Here is a 19931-nt window from a genome sequence, read left to right on the forward strand (position 1 = left end):
AAATGGAAGCAAATATAGAAAATTTCTTACATTTCAGGGGAATTTAAATTTAAGTTAGTATTGAGAAAAGTTTTAAGAGGACATGGTAGTGGTTATTATTTTCCACATACTATATTGTTTATACGACTAAATATCGCTGCAATGATAATTTAATTGTCCACTTTTGCCCTGCTTTCAGCTTGACCACAGGAAAATCCATTTGCTCAGTTTTTCCGTCGGCCTGAATCCGAAATGCGAAAACTGGCGGCCGCCTGAATAATGAAGGCAAATCGGAAAAGAGGCAAAACAGCAAAAAGTTAAATGCCTCTAATGACAGAAAATGAAGCAAATGACGAAAAATTGCGCAAAACAAAGGAGACAAATAATAATATGCGAAAATGGTTGACTCGGACGCTTCCACCCACCAGAGGCCACCGACCACCGCCCACCGCCCACTTGAGGCCACCACATCCACGTCCACATCCTCGAGAGCTCAAAGGAGAGGAGAGCACGCACCAGCGAAGATAGGAAGGTAACCGTGGGGGCCAAGTGAATTACCAACAACGGGCGAATCAAGAAAAGCATGTGCGCGGCATAATAACGAAGCAATTAGACGAAATTATTATTGAGGTCAGCGGCGAGGGGATGCCGGGGAGTACAGGACACCAGGCCCCCGAGAACATATGGCCATAGTCAAGCCACCCACCCTCCCCTTTTTGGTGGGCGTCGGACCAAAGGGATGCGTATGCCATTATCATTCACGCCGGGTGAGGGAATGGAAAGGAAGTAGGACCTCTAAATGGGCACCACAAAGCGCAGACCAAAACAACACAACGTAGCTACAAGCTGGTTTAAGCGGCGAAAACCGGAAAAAAATTACGGAAAACTACGAGAGGACGAGGACACACCGAATAGGTCGAGAAAAATATAAACAAATGGTTAACAAATCATTTTAGGGCAGCTGTATGGCTCAAGTTGCCACTATACAAGTTAACAAATACAGTAAAATCTAAGATTCACCCTTTTCAAATTGTTTATATATTGAGAGTGTCAAAGAATTATACACAATTAAATTGAAACAAAAAACATAAAAATATAAAATTATATATTTCTGATCTCTAATTAGTTTTATTTCAAAATTACATCTGATTTTTGTTACTATTGAGTTTAATTATTGGAAACCAGCTGGACAGCCAACTCCAAAGAGTGCTATTTATATAAAATATGCTTAACATTTGACACGTGCCTTTGTCATTTGGGTCACAAGTTCAGTAACAGAAACATTTAAGTTCAATTTCCCATAGTCGATGCAATCGCGTGTGCGAAGTTCAATGTTGGGCACTCGTTCAATGAAGCAGTCAAAACATGGCCCAAAACGGCAATGACAAGCAGGTGAACAATGAAACTTATACCCAAAGGGGGCGTGGCGCGGCCTTAATTGTCGATTTGCAGCAGCTAAAGTCCTTGGTTGCATGTTGGCTGTTTACCACGCGCTCTCAAAATCAGTGCAGCCTAATGCAAGCATTTTAAATCTATAAGCTTTATTTGTTATTGTTATTGTTAAGATCTATTCGGCGGAACGCGACAAAAGCATACATTTAAATGTGGATTATAATTTAAAATAGATATGTAGAATTTGAATCCGCGCCCAAAATATATCGATCTTATCGATATTAAAATCGATTCCAGAAAAACGATGTTTAAAAATACCAAACGACTTTAAGGCGATGTCGTTTTTTTTCGTTTGCTAGCTGGTATTTTCCATCAGTCGAGCAGCGGCCACACTGAACGCTAAAATTAAAACTCCGAGTATAGGTGGTTTCGCTCCTGAAATTTCGGAATAATAATGTTCAATTGTGTCAAGTGCAAAAGCTATTGAATGGAACTTGCGTATTTGCATTGTGAAAAGTGTTTATTTGGGCCGCGAAATAAGCGAAAAGAAATCAGAGTCTCTGCTGCGAAGACGAATTAAAGGGGAGACGGAGTAACAATGAGTGAGCGAGACGGAGCAGACCAGCGTGTGCGCTAGCGGTGCTCTTCTAACCAAATAAAACAAAACAAAGGAGAGACAAAGGATAGAAACCCCGAAAAAGGCACACTCGCACACACATACACATGCACTCGCTAGCAATAAGAAGAGCAGTCAGCAGACGGATTAACTTAAGCAAATGTAGCTAAATTAACAATCAATCAAAGGGTCCAAGGATATAGCCAGCCAATCCGAACCGATCGGTGGCACTCCACATCGAAAGCGAAGTGAGGGGAACGAGAGAAAGAGCGAAAAGTCGTCGCCAAATTGTGCATGTGCATGTGCCAGTGTGTGTATGCCAGTGTGAGTGCGTGTGCATATGGGGTTGGAAAACTGTGAAAACTCAAACGCAAAAGTCTTTGGGTCTGATTAACTCGCGGAAAACTTATCATCGCTGGGCAGGTGAAGCGAAGATGCCGAGCGCCTCATTCACATCATCGCGCACCTACGTGCGCCGCTCCCGCCGGAAAGGAGCCAACCGGATAGCGATGCCCAACCGGCCAACGGGCAACATAATGGACCCCATGCTTCAGCAAAACGTGACCGCCGCCGGTGTGGGAGCCAGTGCATCCGGTTCCAACAGTAGTGCCGCCGGTAGTTCCGGTGGTGGTGGCGTTGGCAACAACAACGCCAGCAGTAGCGGAAGTACTGGCGCCACATCCACATCCGGATCTGCAGCGGCGGCAGCAGCAGCCGCCGGAGCTACTGCAGCAGGAGCCTCCAGTTCTGCAGAGTACTTTGACAGCGGCCAAGGAGCTAGTGGATCCAGCGGAGCAGCTTCGTCGGGCTTCTCTGGCAGCTTTTACAATGCCCTGCAAATGATGGACACCACTGAGAGTTCGGGCGCCGGCACCAGCCAGTCAACGCCACCGGCACTAGGAGCCTCCTCCTCCACCACCACTTCGAAGTCCACCTGCGCCACAGTCGGATCAAGTACGGCAAGCACGTCCGCCGCCGCAGCAGCTGCAGCCTCCGCTTCTTCCGGAAGTAGTCACCAGAGCCCGTACGACTTGCGCCGAAAGATCTCCGCCAGCAGCCACGAGCAATGGCCCACCAGCTCATCTTCCGCCGTGGCAGCAGCTGCCGCAATACTCGTAGGACCATCGAGCAGCTCACCGCCGCTGGTTAATCCGGGTGCCTCGCCATCCAGCTCCTCATCGTCCTCCTCCTCTAGCTCGTCGTCTTCGTCCGCCTCGTCCTCGAGCTCCTCGTCCAATGTTCAGGCGCCCTCGACCAGCGCCACCTTTCCGGTGAACAATGCACCCACCACTGGAGCCACTCTGGCGCAGCCACCCAATGTCCACAGTTCGGTGCCGCAACAGCATTGTGGAGCACTGCCGGTTGGCGCTGCCATCGAGGATAATAACTACATGCTGCCGGCGAGGAAAAGGTCTCGACGCCTCTACACACAAGGCGGAGAGATGGGACCGTCTGCGGGTGCCACAGGTGAAGCAGCCGGATCTGGAACAGCAGCGTCCGGCGGTGCAGGTTGTGCGCCCACGGCGGCCCAGTACCTTCAGTATGAACTGCCCGACGAGGTACTGCTGGCCATCTTCTCGTATCTTATGGAACAGGACCTATGCCGCCTGGCGCTCGTATGCAAGCGCTTTAACACCATTGCCAACGACACGGAGCTGTGGAAGCGACTCTATCAGTCTGTCTTTGAGTACGACCTGCCGCTCTTCAACCCGGAACTGTGCAAGTTCGTATTTGAGAAGCCCGAAGAGTCGGAGTACGCTAATCCGTGGAAAGAGAGCTTCCGCCAGTTGTACCGCGGTGTTCATGTGCGTCCCGGTTACCAGGAGCGTCGCAGCTCTGGCCGCAGTATTGTGTTCTTCAACACAATTCAGGCGGCTCTGGATTACCCAGAAGAGCGAGCGGCTGCAGGAGTTTTTGTGCCAGCCGGTGCAGGTGCCGGCAATGTGGTATCCGCCGGACTGTCCAACACAAGTGCGTCAGCGGGAGTCGGTGGCGCCAGCGTTAACGCACTGGTCAACATCTATGAGGAGCAAGTGGCTCCGACCGAGCATCCCGGACCACTGATATTCCTACATGCTGGTCATTACAAGGGGGAATATTTGTTCATCGACTCGGACGTGGCACTTGTTGGTGCAGCGCCTGGCAACGTTGCCGAATCAGTGATCCTGGAACGGGAGGCCGGATCCACTGTGATGTTTGTAGAGGGCGCCAAGTACGCCTACGTGGGTTACCTCACACTCAAGTTTTCGCCTGAAGTCACATCAACAGTATCGCATCACAAGCACTACTGCCTGGACATCGGCGAGAACTGCTCCCCAACTGTGGACAATTGCATCATTCGCTCTACCTCGGTGGTGGGCGCTGCCGTCTGTGTGGGCGGGGTCAACGCCAATCCCGTCATTCGAAACTGCGATATCAGCGACTGCGAAAATGTAGGCCTCTACGTCACCGACTACGCCCAGGGAACATACGAGCACAACGAGATCAGCCGGAACGCTCTGGCGGGCATTTGGGTTAAGAACTTCGCCAGTCCGATTATGCGAGAGAACCACATACACCACGGTCGGGATGTGGGCATCTTTACCTTCGAAAATGGAATGGTAAGCTGAAGCTAATTGTATTAGCACAACTCATTGTAATTTATTTGGAATATAACATTAACATTATATTAACTATTTTAATGTTTGATATCCTTTCCTAGGGCTACTTTGAGAAGAATGATATCCACAACAATCGCATAGCTGGCTTCGAGGTTAAGGCCGGAGCCAATCCTACCGTGGTCAAGTGTGAAATCCATCATGGCCAAACGGGCGGCATTTATGTGCACGAGAACGGACTTGGTCAGTTCATAGAGAACCGCATTCATTCGAATAACTTTGCAGGTAAGCTTACAAAGCCAGGACTAGATCATTAATGGTATCTAACACACGCTTTCTGTCGTCAAGGTGTCTGGATAACCTCCAACAGCAATCCAACGATCCGCAAAAACGAGATCTACAACGGACACCAAGGAGGAGTGTACATCTTTGGCGAGGGTCGAGGTCTTATCGAACACAATAACATTTATGGAAATGCTCTGGCAGGGATTCAAATTCGCACCAATAGTGATCCCATAGTGCGGCACAACAAGATCCATCATGGCCAACACGGCGGCATATATGTACACGAGAAGGGTCAAGGGCTGATAGAGGAGAACGAGGTGTACTCCAACACACTGGCTGGCGTGTGGATCACCACTGGGAGCACTCCAGTATTGCGACGCAATCGAATACATTCGGGAAAGCAGGTGGGAGTCTACTTTTACGACAACGGGCATGGAAAGCTAGAGGACAATGACATATTCAACCACCTGTACTCGGGAGTGCAAATCCGCACGGGCAGCAATCCGGTAATACGCGGCAACAAGATCTGGGGCGGACAGAATGGTGGAGTACTGGTGTATAATGGTGGTCTGGGCTTGTTGGAGCAGAATGAGATATTCGACAATGCCATGGCCGGTGTTTGGATTAAAACGGACTCCAATCCGACGCTAAAGCGCAACAAGATCTATGACGGTCGTGATGGCGGCATCTGCATCTTCAACGGCGGCAAGGGTATCCTTGAGGAAAACGATATATTCCGCAACACACAGGCCGGAGTACTCATCTCGACACAATCGCACCCAATCCTGCGACGGAATCGCATTTACGATGGCCAGGCGGCGGGCGTGGAGATAACCAACAATGCCACCGCCACGCTTGAGCATAATCAGATATTCAAGAACAAGTTCGGTGGGCTGTGCCTAGCCAGCGGCGTTCAGCCCATAACCCGGGGCAACAACATCTTCAACAACGAGGACGAGGTGGAGAAGGCCGTATCCAGCGGGCAGTGCCTGTACAAGATTAGCAGCTACACCTCCTTTCCCATGCACGACTTCTACCGCTGCCAGACCTGCAACACAACCGACCGCAACGCCATATGCGTCAATTGCATTAAGAATTGTCATGCTGGTCATGACGTCGAGTTTATACGACACGATCGGTAAGTGCGCAGCAAAGAACTAATGCATTGTATTTTTATATTTTATAAATATTATATATTTGTTTATATCTTGCAGCTTCTTTTGCGACTGCGGTGCTGGCACCCTGTCCAATCAGTGTCAACTGCAGGGCGAACCCACTCAGGACACGGACACACTCTACGACTCGGCAGCCCCCATGGAATCACACACACTGATGGTCAACTAGAGAACCCACAACGGCAGCTAATCCGCGGTTCCCACTATAGCTATATCTTAAGTCGTTAAGGCCAAGCTCTCAAATCTCTCGCACATCTCACGCGTTGCTGTAAATATTCGAAAGAAACCCAAACCCAACAAGCAAAACAAAAAACTATACACAATACAATTAATTGTATATAAATAATAACTAATTATTCTTGCGTTCAAAATTTTACTCAATGTGCAATTTAGTTTAACACGAACTCACACGCAAAGTTTTCACTTTTTAACTGAGCATGGTACGGATAAATCAATGCAAAAACCACTGAAACTTTTCCCATTTATGTCACAACGAATGAACAACTAAAAAGGAGCAACACCTTAAATACACAATGCATTTGTTTGTACGTCGAAATGTAAACGAAGGAGGAGCAAAAGAGCCCTCTCGAAAACCCAGTGAAGAACAATTTTGTAATGTAGATTAGTAGAGATTTTAAAAGTACATCAATTAACATAAACTACGTGTAGGCATAAGATATATTCATAAGCGATATACACATACACAGGCGAACCGAGTAAGATGCCCCCTGACTAACAACAATTCGAAGAAAGCAATTCTAAGTATTAACAACAAACTAGATTAGCGGCAGCCAATGCTTCAGCAAACTAACCTATGAATATACGAGTATAGTAAACACATAACATAATTATACAGCAGCACACTATAAATATATATATTCATATATATTCATGAGAATTCTACGGATGCAGCACACGGACAGGATACAAAATCAAAAGCCTTTTACCAAGCGTAAAATACCAAGCAATATTTCATGTCTAAATGTTGTAGAACAAATTTGTAGCTCAAACTTAAACGAGAAATAGAAACAAGCCATGTGTCATTTTAGTCCAGTAAGTTGATGAAAGGTTTAGTATTTAGTTTGTCTTCGGGCCGAGTATTTGAATTATGCGAATCATTTTTATAATTTAAGTCTGTAGTAGCCTAGATGTAAGTGAACGCAAAAACCATAACTATTGCATAGATGACATTATCCGATAACTGCGTGTGTGAATTAAGTATTTTGTTTTTATTGCCTTACATTTTATTTATATTTGTTTGCCCGTGTTTTCCGCAACGGTTCACCTTCGTAGGCCATTTATTGCTGTACGGATCAAATAACCACATAAATACTGCATACTATATTCTATATTCAACTATATGAAATATACGAACATCCGATTGTATTGTTTTACTAACAAAAATTTAAGTGCGTCCTCGACGTGCGACTATACTATGTAGAAATTGATTTTAATGTGTTACCTATGCAAGCTAATAACGTCGCCCTTTACTTGGACAAACAACTAAATATACATACTTATATTATATACACAAGGTATAAGCTAATATTTGAAATTTGACAAAAAAAAATAAGAAAATATGTTGAGTTACGTTTTTAATTTGGAATTTAGAAACCGATAGAGCTAATAGTGCTTCTATTGCGTGCAGGAACACGGATCTTGCTTAGCCAGCTCCTTCTCCTTGAACCGCATCAGGGTCAGGATGTGGGCATGATTGGCTGCCTTGGCGTAGTCGATTGGCGACATGCCCAGCTCATCCTTGATGTAGGGATTCTCGTAGTGCGGCAGCAGATAGTCCACCACCTCGTGATTGCCCAACTGGCAGGCGTAGTGCAGAGCCGTTCGTCCAGTCCGATCGGCCAGCGTGAGATTGGCTCCGGCGAGACGAAATGACTCCAATCGCTTGATCTTGCCCCGTTCCGTAAGAGCACGCAGTAGCTCCGCCTGGACCAGCGGCTGATCGTTCAGCTTGGCGCCGTTCTTGAGCAGCGCCTTGATTATATCATGGTTGTCCGTGTCGATGGCCTCGTGCAATGGCGTGCGGTTGAATCGATCGTGGACATTTACCGGGCAGCCGGCGGAAATCAGGAAGCAGACACAGTTCAGTTTGCCCAGGAAGCAGGCCAGGTGCATGGCGGAGCGACCATCGCAGTTGGTGTCGCACAGATTGGCGCCGTACTGCTTGAGATCGCCCAACTTGTGGACATCACCTTCGGTGACCGCGGCCGCCACCAAAGCGGGATAGAATGTGGAGCACATCTGCTGCCGTTCCATCGCCGTCGACATGTGCAATGTGCGGGCCACGCCCTCGATCAGATCAATGTCGTTAATCTTGGAAACCTTGTTGGTGGTCAGCTCGCCGCGCAAACTTAGTAGCATCACCTTCTTCTTGTTGGGAATGTCCCACTCCGGCTTGGACAGCACATAGGCCAGCTTGGTAAAGGCGGCCTCCTGAGTCATATCATAGCCGGGAATTACGCCCACTTCCATCAGGCCCTGGCTTGTCTCGTAAATGTTGGCCACCATGCCCGCCGAGCACTGCGTGATGTTGACAATAATAACGCCTCTGTGAACCGCCTCCCTCAGTTCGTCCATCAGGTCCTCACGATTAACCGGAAAATTGCCGGCTCCAAAGGTCTGGAGGACCACACCTTTCGTTGGCTCCTTCAAGATTGCCTGGACCACACTGGCACTTATTCCCGGGTAAATTCGCAGCAGCGCCACGTTCTTTTCGAGTTCCGAATGAAGTGAAAATGGTTTAATATTGCACGGTCGAAAGATTTGGCGGCTGTTTATCTCAATGTTGACACTCGCCCGACCCAATGGGGCAAAATTTGGTGAGTCCAGTGCGTGAAAGGAGTCGGAACTGAGCTTCGTGGAGCGACAGCCACGGAGAATCTTGTTGCCGAAGAAGACCAGCACCTCGGGTATATTGTAATTGCCTGCTATGAGAAGTGCGCCCAAGAAGTTTTCCCGCCCATCGCTGCGGGCTTCAAAGATCGGAATCTGTGCCCCAGTGAATACCACGGGTTTGTTCAGGCTCTCCAGCATGAACGCCAGTGCCGAGGCGGAGTAGGCTAGGGTATCTGTTCCATGGAGGATCACAAAGCCGTCGTAGGACTTGTATGTCTTCTGCGAAAAAAGTAGCATATTTTAGATTAACATAATAATCCTCGAGGATCAACTTACTCCCACTTCGTTGGCAATGCGCTTCCAGTCGCAGAAGCCCATGCAGCTGGAGTCCATCAGTGGGCAGAACTCAATCAAATCGTAAAGGACTCTATACGGAGCTCCAGACACTGCGGGTAGCACCATCATGGGACCATCATTATCCTTGCTGGTGTAATTCCTGTCGTGGCAGCTGGGAAACTCTTGAAGCTGCCGAGCCAGCACCTTGGGCTCGGTGTGCAGTACTGATGGGAAACAATTGATTGGTACAAGGACTAGAACCATCGATATACCCACCTCCGGACTCGTTGCGGATCATTCCGATGGTTCCACCCACGTAGATGACATGGACGCGAGCCTCCTTCTTCAAGCAACCGCACCTCGCCGGCATTTTGGGCTATTTCGAAATTGTGAGTGGTGTCCGAAACTAAACTAAAGCGTAGTTCCTAAGGCTCAGAGTGTGACAGTAAGATCCATGAGCTGTTTGTTTTGATGCTTAATTCAAGGCATAATTTTAAAATATTTTCAAATTTGCCACCAAGCGAAATAAACCGTTGCTTGAGGAAAGGGTAGTGTGACCGTATTGCATGGGAATTTAATCGAAAGTTAGAGATGGACACTGCTTCAACAAGAATAACGCTTATAAATGTGGAAATGCATATACCTTCTGATGCCCAAAATAAGTTTATTTCTATGTTATTTATTTTTTTAATGATGAAATATTGGTTGGAAACTATCAAAAGTCATTGTGAGCTATCACATACAAAAGCAAAACTAGCAAGTGTCAGCAAAACAGCTAAATGCAACGGGGACCCCCCGTAAACAGTGACTCGTCATGACTGGGAACAGTCACGACCAATTTGCCCATCCCTAGTTTCCACAGTGCAGTGCAACAAATAATAAATAAATAAATAGCCTGGCACAAAGAGTTAATCGAATAAATTGCACCCCGCAGCGCACGTCAAGTGGGTTGGGTACCGAAATCGCGAGTTATCTGCTACGCTGCCGCCGCTGCCACTGCTCCGCCATATCAGTTGCTGATTGGAGCGCAGGGAGCACGGAAGCCACACAAATAGAGGCGCATTTAGAGCAATCCTCACCGTCCGCTGCTGCGGCAGCCCGCGGGTCATCGGATTGCCATGTCCCACTTCACGCACGCCTCCAGCAGCGACCTGGTCAACCTCAATGTGGGTGGTCAGCGGTAAGAACAAAGAACCAACACATTACGGCCCACTAACGGCATTGATGACGCATGCAATATCCCATCTCACTATCCATAGCTTTTCCACGTCGCGGCAAACGCTTACGTGGATCCCGGACACCTTCTTCACGGCTCTTCTCAGCGGACGCATCTCGAGTCTCAGAGACGAGCACAATGCCATCTTTATTGACCGCGATCCGACGCTCTTCTCGATCATACTCAACTACTTAAGGACCAAGGACATCGACATCAAGAACTGCGAAATACGCGCTCTGCGCCACGAGGCCGAGTACTATGGCATCACGCCGCTTACCAAGCGCCTGGCACTCTGCGAAGACCTTAACCACTCGTCCTGCGGTGATTTGCTCTTCTACGGATTTCTGGCGGCGCCGCCCATGCCGTCAAACGAAGCTGTGCCTGCTACTAGCGTTGACGAGTCATTGCCCTCCACTTCGGCAAGTGCGATTGGTAGTCGTCCCGGTTCCATGGTGCGCGTTCCAGAACCCTCACGCTCCTCACACTCGCGCAATTCATCATGGGATCTGCGCCTTGGTCGCACAGGTAGCACTGGCAATGGTGCCAATCCCCCAGCTCCCATGTTGCACTCACGTAATCCCTCGATGGACTTTATGCGCCACTCGCGGAACTCCTCGGCGGATCTGAACAAAGTTTTTCGAAACGAAGTTGGCCTGGTATTCAGTCCCACACAGAACTCAAACTGGGTGGACCCGTTGCGAGTGCAAATCATTAAGGCGCACCAGAATTGGATAGCAGTGGCTTACGCACACTTTGTGACTTGCTACCGGGTGAAAGACTCCAACGGATGGCAGCAGGTGTTCACATCGCCCCACATCGACGCCACCATCGAAAGAATCGCCATCAACTCGAAGGTGAATACTTCCGCAGCAGAGCCACTGCCCAGCAAGATGGTGGCCATCTCTTACGGCAGTCAGATAAGATTGTGGAGCATTCAGGAGGGCGGCCAGAAAACGGATGTGGGCACGTTTAATTTAAATGTGCGAGTGGAGTACCTGTTCTTCATCGGCAGTCAGCTGGTGGCCCTGTCATCCTCCGGCAAGATCGGCGTCTGGCACGCGATGACGCAGCACTGGCAGATTCAGGACCTAGTGCCCGTGCTCTCGTTCGACTCCGCGGGCTCATTTTTGCTGCTGGGCTGCAACAACGGCTCCATCTACTACATAGACATGCAGAAGTTCCCGCTCCGGATAAAGGACAATGATTTACTGGTTACCGAGCTCTACAAAGATGTCACACTGGACCCAATCACAGCCATCTCGGTCTACCTTACCCCAAAAACCTCGAGCATAAGTGGCAATTGGATTGAAATAGCCTATGGCACAAAGTCGGGAGCGGTGCGAATCATCGTCCAGCATCCGGAGACAGCTGGCCATGGACCACACCTGTTCGAGACTTTCTTTGTGCACCAAAGCCCCGTAACGAAGGTGATGCTGTCGGAAAAGTATCTCGTATCCGTGTGCAGCGAGTACCACCACGTGCGAACATGGCGTCTGACCCGCTTCCGGGGCATGCTCTCCACCCAGCCGGGCTCCACGCCGGAAGCATCGTTCAAAATCGTGTCGCTGGAAGCTACCGATACCAGCTACAGCTATGCGGCTGGAAATGATTTTGGACCTTACGGTGACTACGACGACATGATATTCGTGCAAAAGGTGGTGCCCGAGACGGATCAGTTGTACGTGCGCTTGGCCTCCAACGGGGATCGGGTGTGCGTCATTAGATCCGTAGATAGCTCCACAATTTCGGCCTTCTGTGTGCTCGAGTGCGAGGTATCGTCCCGGTTCATACTCACCGGTCACTGCAACGGCGCCATTCAGATGTGGGACCTAACCACCGCACTGGCGCTGCTCTCCAAGGATGAGCCGCAGCAGAAAATCAATGGCGGACCCGACACCAATGAGCTTCTCCGCCTACTTGACCAGTGTGAAATCAGCAATTCATCATGCACAACACCTTGTATGTCACCGTGTCTATCAGCTATGGGCAACGGCTCTGGAATGGCCTCCTCCATAGCCCGCATGAAGGCCAGCAACATAGCCCTGCTAAATCGGGAACCAGCAATGGCAATGGCCATCCAAGCCGTCCAGCCGCCCGCTCAGGTGCAACCTGCTCTTCCAGAGGCTGTGGCGCCGGCAGCTGCTATCCCGATGGCTGACGACAACAACGAATGAGACGTGGAAGCGGCTGCTTGATTGGCGCTTGTCGGGCGCGTTTCATCGTTTACATTTCACAGGTGTAGCTTAATCTTCGACTACCAGTTTATATTCCTGCAGTTCGTGGTGTGCGCCCTCATCTACGTCTGGGTGACGCGACTCACCCGCGGACCAGCCACTGGGCCGTGATGAACTGCCAGCCGGCATTTACCCAATCAAATAATCTCCATTATATGTGCTCGATGTGGTTGCAAATGCTATGTGTATCCCGTAAACCCATTTTTTGTGCTCCTCCAAACTTGGATCGTACAGTTAGTAATTAAAAAAAACGTCTTTCTTTGTTATAGTTAAAGTTATGAAAATTAGTTAAAACGATGTAAACCAGAGTATAAGACTTCTGCAACCGATCATCTATAATTAGCACAACTCTCCTGAAGGGTGCTCCATCAGGACAGATACGAAATCGTTCGGTGTGGATAAGATTGGTTGCCTAAAGCAAAGAAAGTTCATTGGACAGCCAATCAGTTGATTGTCAACCTTGAATATTATTACTTGTGATTAGAATCGATAGAGCGACTGCTTCTAATTCGAATCTGTCCTGTTGCATGCAATGCCCCACATGAATATAATGATCCGCCTTGTTGCAACCAGTAAACAGCTATACATATTCAATATAAATAAAGATAATTATACACAAAGAGATATCAAAATAGCGACCGAGTTGTGTCATCAATAATTTATTGAACATTTTATCTTAGTTTCTTGCTGGTTGAATACTTGGAAGTGTTCCATTAACATTTATCAAATACAAATACTTGGCTTGCCTTCTCGTGGGTGTTGTGTGTGTAAATACGTGTATATCCTACGCCTATACCGGACCTCAGTAAAGTAAAAAAGCAGCAAAAACGCCAAAACATATAAAAAATATATATAATATACATTTGTGTATTGTAGGTAAGTTACCCCAACCCAACCCCGACCGCCATTTAAATATCATTGGCCTAAACACAACCCACTAACGACCGCCGGTGTGCTTATTAAACAATTTAAACAAGTGGCTCGTCAAGTGGGACCCCTGCCTTTAATTTACCTAAAATAGGACGCACTGGTACTGAGATAGAATAATAATAATGGAGTAGATACTTGGAGCGATTACCCACCCTCGCCCGGAAGCAATTGTCGAGCCGTTCATACAAATAGTTTGTACACAAAGTCAACCTAAAGCTATGCTATATTCTAAAGGGCAAACCGATATGAAGCTGTGCCATTATGGGATATCTGTTGTCCCGGATTTGTCCGTGGGTCAGTGACCCGCTGCCGTGCAATCTAAGACTGTCGCTTGGCGGTCGCCGTTCCTAACTACGATGAAGCGTTAATGTGTATGGGGGATCTGTGCATTGAATGGATGATATGTGTGCGTAAAGAATTGCTTAGCAAAAAACTGATGAGGGGAGATCCAGCTCACTGGACACGGGCTACACGTGAAAGTAGTCGTCCACTAGCAACTGTTCACTTGGCGTGAATGCTGACCCACTCAGCGGACTGCTCGTCTGCGTGTCCGACTCCTGATCCGTCTGCAGCGGCTCGTAGCCGGGCTCTATCCCACTGCTAGTGTTGGTCGTCGCTGTTGTCGTTGTCGCTGTATTGGACGCCGTGGTGAGATAGCACACCGACTCATAATTGGGATCCGTTTCGCTCCCCGTGCCCGTCAGCGATTCATATTGCGAGGAGATCGGCGTGCTGGTGGCAACCGTTGAAGAGTTAAGCGACACGGAATTGGATGTGGAGCTGGGCGATGTGGGGGTCAAGCGACTGCTGCTACTGCCCGGCGTTCCTGCCACCGCATTTTCCGCTATCCGTGCATAATGATCCGTCTCCGCAGCGGCCTTTGTCTCGAGGATGCTGGCATAGTTGTGGTTGGCATCCGCCCCTGGAATGGTGCTGTAGCCGGAGCCGTCAGCGTTCGCAGGTGGACGCTTCTTATCCAACACCTTCGCATAGCCGTCGTCAGAGTGAGCACGACTTTTGAGCACCTCGTAGTTAGGATCATAGTCGGACTTTTTGGCCTCATCCTCGCCGGTAGGAACAGGATGCGGTTGCAGTTGCTCGTAGCCAGGATCGTTGTTGCTCCTGGATGGAGGCGGTGGCGGTTGTGTCTGGTTAATAATAGTCTCGTAGTGCTTTGCGCTAGCGCTGATCGCTATTGCTGTTGCTATCGTGACGGGCTGGGCAATCGCTGAAAGGGCGGCGAAAATAGCATTTCATTAGTCATGAGCTTGAACAACAGCATTTAGTCGAATTGATGAGAAGTGTTAATGGATGCACTGCAGACAATACTAACCACGGCTACTTCCAAAGAAAAACTCATGAAATTTTCGTTGTTTTAGTTTAAAAAACACGGGCATATTTCATTTTGGCATAGCAACTTAGTTTGGGATGGCATTTTAAGGGAAAAACAAGGAGAGACAGATAGATAGACAGGCAGATTAGGCATTAGGCAGGGATTAGCGACAAGGCCAGGGAAAAATGTAACGACAAATCGCAGGGATCAGCACATTTTACCCAGCAATCATCGGACAGGAACTGGTACAAAGGGACTTGTAAGAGCTGTCGACATACCTCCTCCTTCCTGCTGTCTTTCCTTTTGTAACATGTTGGCTGCATAGCAATCCGACTTTCGATTCTCGTGCATCATCTGTCCGTCGGCTGGAATCGTTTCATACCCATGATCCTTGGCTGAATAGCTGTTGCTCCGCACACGACCCTTCTGTGCATCCACCAACAAAGCCGCAGCACTGTCCAGCGGACTGACCCCCAATCCATCTTGCTGCTGTTTCCTTGCCAGAATAGGCGAGCTGTTTTGGGAGGACGGCGAGTTCCTCGAGAATTTGTGCTTTTTCATCACCTACGGTTAATAAAGGAGTGTTAGATGTGTTGTGTGGTACTGGCAGACATTCTTCTTACCTTAGCGTACATGCCCTCAATGTTTTTGTTGCCCTCGCCTTCCTTGGAGGGACTTAGACTCTTGCTATGCTTGCGCTGTGGCGACGCCTCTCCAGATTCCGCCTCGTGCCCTTCCGCGCCCGCTTCGATCACTGATATGACCGAATTCCGTCCAGACGCTAGGTTGCTAATACTTCCGGCCTGCAGATGGTGCGCCTGGCCCGCACTTGCCTTGGGTGTCGGTGGTAGTGGTGAATTCGCCTGACGCTTTTCAGGTTTAGGTGAGCCCAAATTGCAGACAGACGAGCTATTGTTCGACGAGGATGACGCCTGACGCGAGTGCATCTGGGCTCGCAAACTGTCCACAGGCGGTGGAACGGGCATAGCATGATCAGCACCACTGCTGCTGGTGGGTCGGACGGCGGATGTACTAGCGGTCGGAAGACTGCTGCTGTTATTGATCTCGACAGCCACCACTATGGGATTGGCCTGCATAGGCTGGATTTGCGCATACGTCTCCGATCCGCTAGTGTATATATCCGCGGCGTTGGCCTGATGACGGTTATTGGGATCCTCAATGGCCGCATACGTCTCATCTTAAATAGAAGAGTTAAATTACTAACTTAAGTTTGTTTTCTAAAATTAAAGTCAAGATACGTATAACATTGATATTGCCATGGAGAGATGTGGCATTTCTCTTGTGACTCACCAGAATCATCGGATACAGTGGCGTAGTGGGAGTCATTAACATCCCGCGATAATGTTGGGTTCCTGTTCGAGGGCTTCCCAGGTGGCTGTTGGGCCAAAATGTTGGCCAGCGGCTCCCTCACACTAATGCTTGTGTATCCCTCTGTGAAATAAAACATTTAGCGATATGACATCATCTCCATTTTTACAGACTTACTCGACGAGTCTTGTGAGTCCCCGCTAAAATGTTGATTGGCGATGGGCGGCGTCATGTAGGGAAGATCTTGGCTAGCCGAAATCATGCCTGCAATCGCAGAGGCAGCTGGAATCTCAGCCTGCGCCGGCGCCGAGTCATTATGCTCTCTGGAGCCGTCGCTGTGCTGTGAGCTGCGGTGCATTGGATCTATACCATCGCTGGAGGATCCGGCCACCACCGCCGCCGCCGCAGCTGCTGCTGTAGAGCCGTGGTTGGCCGCATGAGACGTGGATGGGGCATTCAGCTGGGCATAGGGATGTTCGGTGCCCCGCACCTTGGCGTAGTCGTGCGGAAGACCCTTGACCCGCGAGTACGGCGAACTTACATCGTCCGCCTGGCTAATAGAGCTGTGCTGCGACACGCTGGTCTGTTTCTTCATGCTTGGTTGTGCTGTGGGTGTTATTTAAAATAGGTATTAAGAACGAGCTGATTTTATGGGTTTAAATACGACTTACGACTTTGGCTACGGGCATTGCGACCATCTACCAGTTGCTTGTCCGCCACGGTTTCGTATAGTTCGGACCCATTATCATTGCTCTCGGCCACGGGAATGTCAGGCAAACTGCGATGGGCTGCAGTGCTCGACCTGGAAATTCGTTATGGATGCGTTACTTTCAGCTCAGTTATGTAGACAGCAAAGTAATGGGGACTTACCGCTTCTCCGAGTCCGCATTGGACACCGTGGAGGCATTCAGCTCCGCCTGGGACTCGCTGTTGCCCACCAGATTGGTCACCACAATAACCTCATCCGGATTCTTCAGCTTGACCATGCCCTCCAGGCCCATCAAGTCATTTCTGTGGAGACAGAGGGTATAGAGAGAGTGGCGAGCGACAAGAGTGCATCCAACTGGAACTGGGCGGCGTAGCATTGGAGAAAGAGACCCACTTTCACTCTCTCGCTGGCCTGCACCGCCCTGTTCCCGCCAGAGCCACCGAAACGATGTGTATTGCTGATCCTCTGGGATATCGGGAGAACTTACTTGGGAATCCGCTTCTTACAGCAGAGACAAGCGCCCAGCATCACGATGAAAGTGAGCGTCAGGCTGACGGTCGCCAGGAGGTACGTGTACGAATTTGGGGCCTCCAGGCGCAGTTCCGACGTCGACGCCTCCACCATGCCCATGTCGGTGTGTGTACATATGCACTATGTACCCATAAAGCACTTGCACCGACCGCTGCACATATATATATATATATATATTAATTTTTTAAACTTTTCGCTTAGCTAATATTTTCTTGTTTTTTGGCCCACCAAACGAAACAGACAACAACAATAATGCGACTGGCATGCGGTCATACTAGGTGCGGTCCTACTGGGTGGAGGGAAATACGCGTTTTGTGCCAGATGTCATATGGTCATACTATTTTTATCGTTGTTTTTTAACGGTTTATTCTTAACCCTTTACTGTACTTTGAAAATATTTCAAAGTTGCAATTATTCCACATGGCATTTTTAAAGATAAAAATAGATTGTAAATAGTTCAAAATTAAACTTGAGATTTTATTTATGTTCAAATGATATTTGGTATCAAAATTATATCTATGCTGAATAGCAGCAAGAATGAATATATTTGTGCGTTACACAAACATTTGCAATTAAATCTAATTTATTCGCTTGGCACTTTCACTGTTTCACTTTTAAATAATTAAAGTTCGGTGTGCTTGAAGATGGTTTTTTCAATGTTCTCCTGGAGCTTCTCCACTTTGCGAGTTTGCTTCTTCAGCTGATCCTCCATTTCCTCAAAGCGGCTGCTTTTGTCCTTCACTTTTTCTCCCTATAAATAATTGTTAGTTGGCTTACAAACTTGATTGATATTAGGAAATATATACCTTGTATTTCTCCTTTTGCAGAGCATGCTCGGCATGCAGGTGACGCAGCTTCAATAGGCGACTTTCGAAGTGATGCAATTCGGTTTTAATAGACTCCAGTTCTTTAACCGTAAAATTGCTAGCCTGGGCCACTCGCCATAGACCCTGAACCTTGGGTTCAATGAAGTCCTGACTGTGTGGACCGGAGGACACCAGACGTTCCAGCCTATCGTAGTGATCCTTGATGCCCGTGTGATGTCCTCGCAGAGTGTTAAGGTCGTTCTCGAAACTCTTCACGTTTTGAGCATGGGTTTTGATGTCGTTCTCATTGACATCATTCGAAATCAGATTATAGGTGTCCAAGTCTTCCGTGTTAATAGCATCTAACGAGAGTAAACAACGAAATTAATTGATGGGTTTCGTGCTGTATTTAGCCAAACTCACTTTCATGCTTGTCGGTGTCTACAGTGCCAATGTTTTCCAGCAAGCTGTAGTACACATCCACCTTATCCTGGTGATGGTCAAACTCCTGTTTCAAGGATTTCAATTCCTCTGCGGTAAAGCCGGAAATCTCGGCTTTCTCCCAAAGTCGGTTGAGCTTCTTGTCTTTGAAAAGACTCTTGTTTCTGTGTCGTTCCTCAGCGTCGTGGAATTTCTGAACGTTAACTTGTATGTAAAGAAACTGTTGCTCTTAGGAAAGATGATTTAGGTACGTACCTTGTAGGGCTTAAGCTTCTCCGTATCCTGCGTGTCGTCAAAATGCTCTAGCAGATCGTAGCTGCTCATGATGCCAATGAGCTTGCGGCGCAATTCGTCGGCCTTCAGCCCGTCTTTGTCCTTGTGCTGGGAGTTGAGCTGTTTCCAAGCGATCTCTTCCTTATCGTGGATCTTGAGCTCCATGTACAGTGACTTTAGCTTGGGCTCTGTTAGGCGCTGTAATCGGGATTAGTACGCTAAAATATGAGATATCTTATGGTGTCCACTCACATTCTGCGCCTTGGCCCACACGAGATTCAACTTGGCCATGCGAAATGGCCGCTGGATGCTCTTGAAGTCCGGATCATACTTCTCCTGCTTTACTTGCTGAAAATGCGGGTCGTTGGCCTCCTTGCTGTACTTCTTGCTCTGCTTTTTGTCGGCATCCACGCCCTGCAGTGCAATAAGCACGGAAAGTGCGATGGCTGCGACAACGAGAGCTGACCTAACCATTTTCCTCGTGGTTTTTATTTCGGGTTTAAAGCACGCAATTTTTGGTGCAGTGCTGACCTGGCTAAACAGTTATTCACAACACGCAGTGTGGCCATCTACCGATCGCATAAAGCTTTGGTGCTGACAGTCTAGCTATTATTTTATTTTAATGCTTAGTTTTTCGCATTTAAGATTTTTGATCTTGGTCAAGCATGAACAATTTATTTAAATTATTTCATACAAATTTTAATAAAAACAATTCAATTTGCGGTAAGAGTGAAGTAAAACCATTAAAGCATGTTTATGTAATAAATATTAAGGGGCCACATTTTCCTGAAATGATAAGTAGATCATATTGCAGCACTGACGTGCCGCTGAGATGTGGCAACTGTTGCTAACTGCACTTGGTCACACTGCCAATTTGCATCTGCCGCCTTACCACG

The 19931-nt window shown here is 48.2% G+C and overlaps 5 protein-coding genes across 5 annotated transcripts; 2 read left to right on the top strand and 3 right to left on the bottom strand.

Moving 5' to 3' along the window:
- Positions 1-1742: 1742 nt before the first annotated feature.
- Positions 1743-7573, top strand: LOC117142696 (F-box only protein 11). The gene is made up of 4 exons (XM_033306853.1): positions 1743-4587; positions 4689-4869; positions 4933-6007; positions 6084-7573. Exons 1-4 carry the CDS (start codon positions 2422-2424, stop codon positions 6211-6213), a joined length of 3552 nt encoding a protein of 1183 aa, XP_033162744.1. The 5' UTR covers positions 1743-2421; the 3' UTR covers positions 6214-7573.
- Positions 7574-7622: 49 nt separating this feature from the next.
- Positions 7623-9705, bottom strand: LOC117142697 (L-asparaginase). Its single transcript, XM_033306854.1, has 3 exons — positions 9510-9705; positions 9234-9457; positions 7623-9176 (listed from the first exon to the last, which is right to left on the bottom strand). The coding sequence occupies exons 1-3, from the start codon at positions 9601-9603 to the stop codon at positions 7680-7682; spliced, it is 1815 nt and encodes a 604-aa protein (XP_033162745.1). The 5' UTR covers positions 9604-9705; the 3' UTR covers positions 7623-7679.
- A 371-nt stretch (positions 9706-10076) lies between these two features.
- On the top strand, positions 10077-13317 carry LOC117142585 (BTB/POZ domain-containing protein KCTD3). The gene is made up of 2 exons (XM_033306655.1): positions 10077-10413; positions 10493-13317. The coding sequence occupies exons 1-2, from the start codon at positions 10352-10354 to the stop codon at positions 12621-12623; spliced, it is 2193 nt and encodes a 730-aa protein (XP_033162546.1). The 5' UTR covers positions 10077-10351; the 3' UTR covers positions 12624-13317.
- A 9-nt stretch (positions 13318-13326) lies between these two features.
- LOC117142583 (mucin-17) lies at positions 13327-17614 on the bottom strand. Its single transcript, XM_033306654.1, has 8 exons — positions 17472-17614; positions 17146-17286; positions 16947-17077; positions 16453-16881; positions 16258-16398; positions 15570-16144; positions 15225-15510; positions 13327-14841 (listed from the first exon to the last, which is right to left on the bottom strand). The coding sequence occupies exons 1-8, from the start codon at positions 17612-17614 to the stop codon at positions 14081-14083; spliced, it is 2607 nt and encodes an 868-aa protein (XP_033162545.1). The 3' UTR covers positions 13327-14080.
- Positions 17615-18080: 466 nt separating this feature from the next.
- On the bottom strand, positions 18081-19591 carry LOC117145009 (alpha-2-macroglobulin receptor-associated protein). Its single transcript, XM_033310502.1, has 5 exons — positions 19288-19591; positions 19018-19233; positions 18745-18955; positions 18322-18683; positions 18081-18266 (listed from the first exon to the last, which is right to left on the bottom strand). Exons 1-5 carry the CDS (start codon positions 19507-19509, stop codon positions 18138-18140), a joined length of 1140 nt encoding a protein of 379 aa, XP_033166393.1. The 5' UTR covers positions 19510-19591; the 3' UTR covers positions 18081-18137.
- Positions 19592-19931: the final 340 nt, after the last annotated feature.

This window comes from Drosophila mauritiana, chromosome 3R (assembly GCF_004382145.1).
Source record: "Drosophila mauritiana strain mau12 chromosome 3R, ASM438214v1, whole genome shotgun sequence".
NCBI classification, from domain to species: Eukaryota; Metazoa; Arthropoda; class Insecta; order Diptera; family Drosophilidae; genus Drosophila; species Drosophila mauritiana.